Consider the following 9,731-nt stretch of genomic DNA (forward strand, 5'->3'; position numbering starts at 1 on the left):
TTACATTTGACAAAAAGTAGTACATGAACAAGTTAAATGGACGGATTTGTAAGTATACAATTTTGAAAGTGCCCGGCGTCGCCCGCCCCTCCCCTCCTTTCGCAATTATGTACTGGTGGCCGTTTAGAAAAAGGAAAAAATGATAAAATAACACTAGATCACTACTAAAACTGCTTTTTAATGTCCAAGTAATGGGAATTATTGTGTATGGTGTTATTGTATGCATCCCACCCATAGTGGAATTTACCAGGTGCCACTGCTTTATTTGAAAATTTGCCTATAAAAAGTGACTATAAGGCAGCCGAATGTCAGAAAATAAAGCGAGAAAGCCGCTTTATTACTTAATCTGTTTATTGCGACATGGTTCCATGCAAACATTTTAAAGTTTTCCAGCAAGGTTTTTAACATATTAAAAAGCATGCAGAAAAAATTCATACAAAAGCGCTATGTACAATATGCGGAGCAGTTTTTAAAGACGATGCTTTTCCTATCTTTTGTTAGACTTTTCATAAGTTCTGATTTTTTTTTCTACATCAAAGCGTGCCATGCGAAATACGAAAAAGGTAAAAAATTTATATTGAAAAAATGAAAATTGTTGCAACTTTCTTTCTTAGTAAATTGGTTCGCTTCTCGAAGCATTGATCCATCATCCTGCGCCAGGCCCAGTAATCAGCGGTTGTGCTGCTAAGGTGGGCGAGCTTTCCAAAAGCTGCTATTTAATCGCTGGTTTTGTATGGAAAATGTTTCACATGCAAATAGATTTTGACGATTTAGAGTTTTTGTGAGAAGAAATGTAAAATATTTGACATTTTCGAGAACAAATAATTTGAAAAAAAAATCAAATCAACTGCTATACTGATATTACCTGTTCAATGTACCTTGGTTTAATTATATTTTTGGAATAAACAAAGTTCTTTTTCCTTCTGTCAGTAAACTGTTTTTTTTTTTTACAAATAGTATAAATAAGCAATGGGAAATAAGGCAAAATTTGTTTTATTTCCAACCTTTGTTGGAAATAAAGCAAAACTCAGATTTTGGTATTATTTCCCATTTAAAAGTGAAATAAAGCAAATTTTGCGTTATTGCCGTTTGCGTTATTTCACCCCCTACATTTTTCCAATTATAAAATCCGCTATACCCAAACAAAAGTAGAAGACTTAATAAGCGAAGACACCCAAAACGAAGAAATTTTAAAAGAACACAAACGCGCACACAGAAATAGAGAGGAAAATAAGAAACAACTCATACAAAAAGTCTACTTCCCCAAAATGAAAGCAAAAATAGAAAATATTATTAAGCAGTGCAAAGTTTGTAAGGAACATAAATATGATCGCCATCCCAACAAACCGAAATTACTCGAAACCCCAATTCTCCAATATCCCGGTGAAATAGTTCACATAGATATCTATATTACAGAAAAACGTCTGGTCTTAACGGCACTAGACAAATTTTCAAAATACGCACACGTTAAACTAATAAGATCAAAGGCAATAGAAGACATTAGAGAACCGCTACGAGAAATAATTTTTTCTTTCGGAGTACCGAAAACAATAGTCATCGACAACGAGAAATCGTTAAACTCAGCTTCCATTCAATTCATGGTTGAAGATCAACTTGGAATTGAAATATTTAAAACACCCCCTTACGCAAGCACAGTCAACGGTCAAGTGGAGAGATTTCATTCCACCCTATCCGAGATTATGCGTTGTCTTAAAACAGAACAAACTCATCGCTCGTTCCAAGAACTTTTAGATAGATCCACATATGAATACAACTACACCATACACTCCACAACAGGAAAACGACCGATAGAGACATTTTTCGGCAGACGAGTTTCAATAGACCCCGAACAATACGAAAACGCACGCAGAGAAAACATAGACATACTTAGGAAAAGACAAGCGAAAGATTTAGAAACCCATAACAAAACAAGACAACACATAAAAACATATTCCCCTGGTGATATAATTTACGTCAGGATAAATAAACGATTAGGATCCAAACTCACCGCTAGATATAGGAAAGAAATAGTAAAAGAAGACAAATCTAGCGTAATAATAACTGAAAAAGGACGGACAGTACATAAAAGTAACATCAAGACGTAGAAACACTACTAATCTTTCAATTTTCTTACATACGTATAATTTTTTTTTTACAGACTTCTCGTACATTTAGTATACGCAGACTATAAAATTATAGACTATACGAACTCACAACTAGCAACATTCGACACAGGACGGACAAAAATTCAAACTGGAACCTATAGGATAATACACAAGTTTGATCTAGATGCATGTCAAAAGGCATTAAATGAAATAAGCACTACTATACAATCAAAGATTACTAACGAAAACCCCCTTTTACCCATCCTCATTAATGAATTAAACTTAACACAAACTTATCTAAATAGAATTAAACCCAAAAGGTTTAAGAAGTCTATAAACACAATAGGAAAAGTCTGGAAATGGATCGCGGGAAATCCCGATCATGATGACCTAGTTACACTAGAGAGCCAAATAAATAATATAATAGACAATAACAACAATCAAGTAACAATAAATAAAATAGTTTTTGATAGGATAAATAAAACAACAGCCGTTTCAAATAAAATTTTGAAAGCCGTTCAATCTAGCGAAGACATACAGCACAATGTTGCTGTAGAATGAAAATACAAACTTAGAGTTATAAAGGAAGAAATTATCAATATAGACTATGCGATCCATTGGGCTAAAGCCGGAATTGTCAATTCTTATATTTTGTCAAATGAGGAATTAGAATTAGTTAAATCTGTAATTTTAAGGAATAACCTTGCATTATATAACGTTGAGGAATCGCTAGAACTTGCAAATATAAAAATAGCTTCAAATAGCACAATGTTATTCTACATAGTAGGCATACCATTAACAAATGAAGAAATTTGTGAATCAATTCTAATTAAACCAATAAAAAGGAAAAAATATATTAATAAAATCCCTTTTGAAGACATTGTAAGTTTAACGTTTTAACGCACATTGGATTTCTTTGCTTAGTTTTTATTATATTCATTGAAATAAATATTCGGTCTACTTCTGCACTACTTATAGGCAAAACAAGAAAATTAAAAACTAGGTTGGAAAGGTCAGCAAAAGGGTTTTCTCCTAGGGCATTTCGAAATTGATAAACTTCGGCCCAAAATTTTACAGTTGAGTCTAAATTACTCCAGGTATGTAACGTTAACCGTTGCCATTGCATCTCTATGGATGTTATTTCGTCGGCATTATATTTGTGTTTTTGTTGCTGTAGTTGAACAAATACTTTTGGTTTAATTACTCTTAATGCATTTCCAACCGAAAAAAGTCAATTTTTTTTAGTGTGGCAATAATTGTAGGGAGGCGTTGGCGTAATGCCTTTATTAAAGTGATAATAAAATAGCGACCATTTTCTCGAATTATTTTCTTGGCTTCGTGGTCAAAAGCGTTTGTGCTTACTTTTGTTTTTAAATACTCTTCAAAACTGTGATAAAACTGAGGAAATGGAGCAAGGTATGGTTCCAACGGGGAGCATATAGGATCAAATGTGTCCGCGCTAATAACCACTAGGGAGCATAGATGCGAAAGTAAAACATTGAGTTCATTAAAAATCTTCATTGGGTCTGCATTATTGCTTTCGAACAACTTGTTTACTTTTTGCACCTGAAAATTAGGCAAATAGTAAAATCGGCTAAAAACGGCTAACTTTTTTTTACAAACCGGCTAACAAATCGGCTGCCGGCTAGATCGAATTTTCTCCGGCTAGTTGCTATCAAAACCGGCTAAATCTAGCCGGAAAACGGCTAAAATGGCAACGCTGTTTGTGACAAGTAAATCAGTATGACAAGTGTACCAAACGATGCTGGTACAATGCTCTAGCATTTAAGTTTTATGTTTTAGTGTTTATATGTTTATGTGAAAGTAAGTGTATATATTTGCTGTGTGATTAATTCAAGTATTGAGAATTTATTAACTTCATGTTCAATATATCTTTTTTGTTCCTAATTGTTTTTGTTTGTATCTTCTTTTGTTTGTTAATTTAAAATAAAGATTGGCCCCTGAGGATGCTAAGGAGTTTAGAGAAACGTAGGGCAAAACAGTGGAGGAAAACAACGTTATTTTACTTGCACTAACCACAACCTAGGCTAAAGAAGCTCATCTAAATCAGTAAAATATAGGACGAAAATTGACCCGAAAATAAGATATTACATTAACAAAAAAGAAATATTGCTAACTCTTAGTTAAATATTTATTTATTTTTTATATGTATTCATTTATATACGCAAATTTTGTTGTCGCCCGTTTTAAGCGTATGTCGACTTAAAATAATAAAAAAAAAATATCCGGAGTCTCCAATCTAAATAAGTCCTAGATAATCCTTTTCAGAAAAACCTTTTTTGTGGACCAATGGTATCTGGGGGGGCTACTCTGTAATGCGATGCCAACGAGAAATGCGATGCGATAGGAAATAGCCACAGCGTATTTCTTACGACATATTTGCCTATCGCACCGTATTTCTCTTTCGCATCGCATTATAGAGTAGCCCCCCTGATGCAAAAATGCATATCGCTCATTTACTTCAGTAGTGTCTTCTTATTCTTCTTATTTGGTGCTGTAACCGGCTAAGCGATTTTGGTCGAGTTGAGCAAAGCACGCCAGTCGTTTGTCTTCTGTGCCAACTAACGCCAATTGGAAACACCAAGTGAAGCCAAGTCCTTCTCCACCTGATCTTTCCATCGCAGTCGGGGCCTCCCTCTTCCTCTGCTACCAACAGCGGGTTCTGTGTTGAATACTTTCAGAGCTGGAGCGTCGATGTTCATTCGAACGGCATGGCCAAGCCAGCGGAGCCGCTGTATTTTAATTCGTTGCACTATGTACATGTCGTTGTAAAGTTCATACAGCTCATTGTTCCATCGTCGGTGGTGCTCGCCATCGCCAACGCGTAAAGGCCCGTAAATCTTTCGCAAAGTCTTTCTCTCGAATACCCCAAGAGTCGCCACATCGGATGTTGTCATTGTCCATGCACGGGCATGTTGAGTGACTTATAAAGTGTGGTTTTCGTACGTCGAGAGAGGACTTTGCTCCTTAATTGCCTACTCAATCCAAAGTAGCACTTGTTGACTAGGGCGATTCTGCGTTGGATTTCCATACTGACATTATTATCGGCGTTAATGCTGGTTCCCAAGTAACGAAATTCTCTACTTTCTCGAAATTATAACTGTCCACAGTGACGGGGTGCCAAGGCGCGAATGTGCTGACTGTTTGTTTGATCACAGGAGATACTTCGGCTTGTCCTCGTTTGCCACCAGAGCCATTCGCTTTGCTTCCTTATCCAACTTGGAAAAGGCAGAACAGACTTCGTGGTTTTTGTTACCGATGATGCTGATGTCATCGGCATAAGCCAGCAATTGCATGCTCTTGCAGTAAATTGTTCCTGCGCGGTTCAGTTCTGCAGCTCTTTTTATCTTCTCCATCATCAGATTAAAGAAGTCACATGAAAGGGAGCCGCCCTGTGTGACACTCCGTTTGGTGGCGAACGGCTCGGTGAGGTATTTCCCAATTCTGATGGAGCTGGTGGTATTGCTGAACGCCATTTTACGCAGCCGTATGAGTTTTAAGGAGATGCCAAATTCGAACATAGCGGCGTATAGGCAACTCCTTTTGGTGCTGTCGAAGGCGGCTTTGAAGTTCACAAATAGGTGGTGAGTGTCGATCCTTTTCCAACGGGTCGTTTCCAAGATTTGGCGTATTGTGAAAGATTTACATGATCTGTTATTCATTACAAGTTATCTTGTGCAAATCTAACAGAGGGACAATGAACATAAACGTGTTCGCAAAACTTGTTTTTAAATTTGTTGTTGTGAGGTAATTTATTTCAATAGAAAATTTACTTTTTTCATTTCTGGGGGCGGGCAATCGTACCCATGTTAAATAAAAGATCGGTTTCAAAAAACTAGTTTTTTTACTTCTAATATATTACCTTAATTAAGAAAAGTTAACTGAAACCGTTAATAAAGGATGTGTTTTTTACAGATACTAACTGATCCCCCTAGACTGATTATAAAGAAAGTGCAAAAAGACGACCCCGGTATGTATCAATGTTTTGTCTCTAATGAATGGGAACAAATACAGTCAACAGCCGAACTACAACTTGGAGGTGAGTAAATACTTTTTCTAAGACGTTTGCATGGGGTTTCGTCAATAATTCCATAGACATAGGTTCCGCGGAAAAGTGACATAAGTGCATTGGAAAGTTATGTCGAAAAATTTCTTTTGATACATTTTTAGTTTAACTGCGCAGTCGATCCCCTGTTCTACGAATTGTTCCTGTATATCTGCGGCTCCTTCACACTTTCTTCGCGAAGCCATTTGTCGACAACGTTTTTTTTTCTTTTAAAATTCTTATTTCACTTTTTGCACCTCTCACTTCGTTTCATCAAATCTTCTTACTATAATAAAACTGTAGATTGTTTGTCTGTTTGTTTGTTTGAAGTCACTAATCTCCGGTACTACTGAACGGATTTTAATGATTTAGGATTTTAACTGGTATATAGAGAGTGACCTCGGACGTATCCTAGGGTATAAAAAATGAGATCTGACATTGTTAATCAGCAACAACTTCGAAACCGTAGTCACATGGCATTAAAATTTGGTGTATTGACGTACACAGCTATGGTGGATGCTTATTGCAAAGTAGATATTTTTTGTAAAAGGACCGCGGCTCATCCCATAGGTGTGAAATGTTTAACTAGCCATAACTTCGGAATTATACGTCACATGAATTTTAAATTGTGCTCTGCAGCATATAGCATAACTTTGCAAAAAATGGTGCCGATAGATGGCGCCGGAGTTGACCTATTTAGAGAACCCGTCTTTATCGTATGACCTGGATTAACATTATGATAAGAATTGCTTCTGCAAAAAAATTAACCCAAAATATAGATGGCGCTGAAATCTTAATATTTAGATGCCCCTATACAAATTTACAAATTAAAAGCCACATTCTTTAAGTATGCATACGAAGTAGCGCAAAATTGTTTAAGCTCCACAGATATCCTAGGCACATCAACGGGTCATCGGTATATCCAGAAGGAGTGTGCTGAATTGGAGAGAACACGGTAAGAATATCAAGAACACTGTTTGAACGGGAAAACTCTTCCACCCTGTGGAACAGCAGGATTATAGCTGAAGATTACGCAGTCTTGGCAAACCTAATTGCAGATTATCTCACAGGTGGAAATAAGAGCTCTTACCATCGAAAGAGATTAGTACTTATACCATATTTTATCTCAACGCTATTATTCTTGCCCTAAGAGTAAGCAAGGTTCTGCTCTTCAGTCCTTTCAACCTAAACTAATAATTTTTACATTACAACCGGTTTTTGCATAGCAATACTATTTTTGTATTGGTCAACGCAAAAGTTCTTATAAGGCGTCCCGAAGCAAGCCAGGCATTAGCTAGTGTAAAATATTTTTTAACCGAGCGCACTTGTGCACCAGGGTATATTAACTCTGTTCGCATAACGGTTGTTTGTAAAAGCCCAAAGGAATATACCAAAAGGCTCAGAATGAAAATGGAATTCGAATAAACCATGCCTGTTTGTCCGTCCGTCCTTGCACGATAAGTCGAGTAAAATATGAGATCTCTGAACGAAATTTGGTAGGCAGGTTGCCTGGTCAGAACACACAAAAATGGCACATTCTCTGTCCTTTAAAGCTATGTTGGGGAGATGGTTGCCTTGAAAATCAGATAGTTGGAGGAAACGAAATCACTATAAAATAAGGGCCGATGCCCGGGCAAGGTCGGTTGTAGAAGTGCCTTCTCCATGCATACCGGCTCTGCGGACGAGCGACGAACCCCTTCCGGACTACTCGTGGGACCACAAATGAACAAAGAAACCAAACAAAAACAACAACAACAACCACAACAACAGCAAGAACAAAAACAAAAGCCTGGGGAAGATGTGACGCTATCGGAGGAAACACAGCTCCTGAAATCCCCTGCAAAACCACCAAACCCGACAGCGATTTCCTCTGTTGGTGCCAGCCACAGCACGTCAGAGGAAAAAGCGTGAATCAGAAGCAAAACGGAAGGTGCCAGCCATAGTACCGCCGTTTTGCAATTACAAAATTTTAGTAGCGGTAGTGCAAGCCATAGTACACCAGAAGAATAACCAGCATGTAGCAAGCACGCGGCCGATACCAGCAGTACCCAGCTGCAAAAGCATAGGAAACCCTCAAACGCGTTCATGTATCAACGGTACCAGAAGGCTCTGTACATGCTCGATAAAATCAAGAGAAATTCAGCACCCGCACGTGTAGACGAGCGCGATGAGGAAGATAAGCTTAGATACATGGCCATGGTGGAAGAGTATGAGAAATTCCAAACAGAACGTACTGCCACCATGGAATCTAGCGAAACCCAAAAAAGGAATAGGTCTCAAAACGAGAGTGGCAACGGAGCTGACCGCAAAAGTTTGAAGCAGGGGGATGTAGCGGAGTCCGCAACATCCACCAAGCATCGCTACTTCAGCGACGTTGCAAGAGACCATCTTCAGACTTCAATTATTGACGAAGGTAGCAGAACGCCACTAGAAGTGCAGCAAAAGTGGGTGGAGATCGATGTGAGGCTGTCGAGTCTCGTAATGGACTACGTCCTCGACAACCCCGAAGGTCCTCATCCAGAGTTTGACTCATCGGAATCCCTGAGGGGATACCGGGTCATAAAATGCGCGGACCAATTCTCCTTGGACTTCCTCGCTGGGTGTGTAGCAAAGATTAGCGACGCATTCGAGGGCTTGAAGATCAAGCTCATACCACCCAAGGACATCCCTAGGAGTCCCCGTGCGCGCATTTGGTTACCTCCGATAGCCGAACCTGGCGAAAAGTTGCTGCGTTGTGTAAAGCTGCATAATAAAAACATACCAGCAATAGACGAGTGGGAGCTCATCAAAGTTGAAGAGGCGAGAAAGCCCACAAACAAGCCAATTCTCCTAGAGATTTGCTCCGAATCCTTGGAGGCCCTAGCAGAGGCCGACTATAAGATTCGGTTCGGCATTAGAAAAGCTAAGGTAAGAGTATTCCTTGGTGAATTCAGCCCAGTAGAAGAGAACCCGGGCGTCGACGGTGCAGGCGAACTCCTTATGGGAGTGAAACTGAGCGATGAACCGGGCCAGTAAGATAGTCCAAATAAATCTGCAGCACTCGAAGTGTGCTACAGATAGTCTAGTCGTACTTCTCAGCGAAGAGGACATCGACATTAGCCTAATACAGGAGCCCTGGGTCAGGAACGACGAAGTAATGGGCCTTAATATCTACAATTACAATCTCTTCTACAAGAGCGAGGTTGGTAAACCACGGGCGTGTATTCTTATCAAGAAGGGTATAAATGCATTCCTTTGCTCTAATTTCAGCACAGCAGACACAACAGTAGCTAAGGTGGAGACGGCAGGACAACAGGATGTCTTGTTAGTGTCGTCTTATATGTCCCATGACAGTCCACCACCGGAAATCAAAACTATAGTAGACCGGAACCCCAGACGAGCCATTGTCATAGGATGTGATGCAAACGCCAGGCATCCAGTTTGGGGCAGCACAACAGAAAACGAGCGAGGTGAGTCACTTCTACACTATTTATTAAACACTAGTTTGAGTATTTGCAATACTGGTAACCGACGAACCTTTATCTTCCCAAGTTCAGACCGGTTTCCTGGGTGGGAGGAGG

General features: G+C 39.0%; 1 protein-coding gene across 2 annotated transcripts in view; it reads left to right on the plus strand.

Annotated features, from left to right (window-relative positions):
* The window catches only part of LOC118750280 (contactin-2-like), a 105,940-nt gene extending 99,752 nt beyond the window's left edge, over positions 1-6,188 (plus strand). The window contains exon 4 of one of the 2 annotated variants that reach the window (XM_036485003.1): positions 6,042-6,188. In XM_036485003.1, the coding sequence (XP_036340896.1) occupies positions 6,042-6,173 (132 nt within the window). In that variant the 3' untranslated portion in view covers positions 6,174-6,188. The remainder of the gene's footprint in view (positions 1-6,041) is intronic. The other variant, XM_036485004.1, reaches the window with a different exon arrangement.
* Positions 6,189-9,731: the final 3,543 nt, after the last annotated feature.

The sequence above is a fragment of the Rhagoletis pomonella genome, unplaced genomic scaffold, assembly GCF_013731165.1.
Source record: "Rhagoletis pomonella isolate Grant_MI unplaced genomic scaffold, Rhpom_1.0 Rhpom_scaffold_00193, whole genome shotgun sequence".
Lineage (NCBI taxonomy): Eukaryota > Metazoa > Arthropoda > Insecta > Diptera > Tephritidae > Rhagoletis > Rhagoletis pomonella.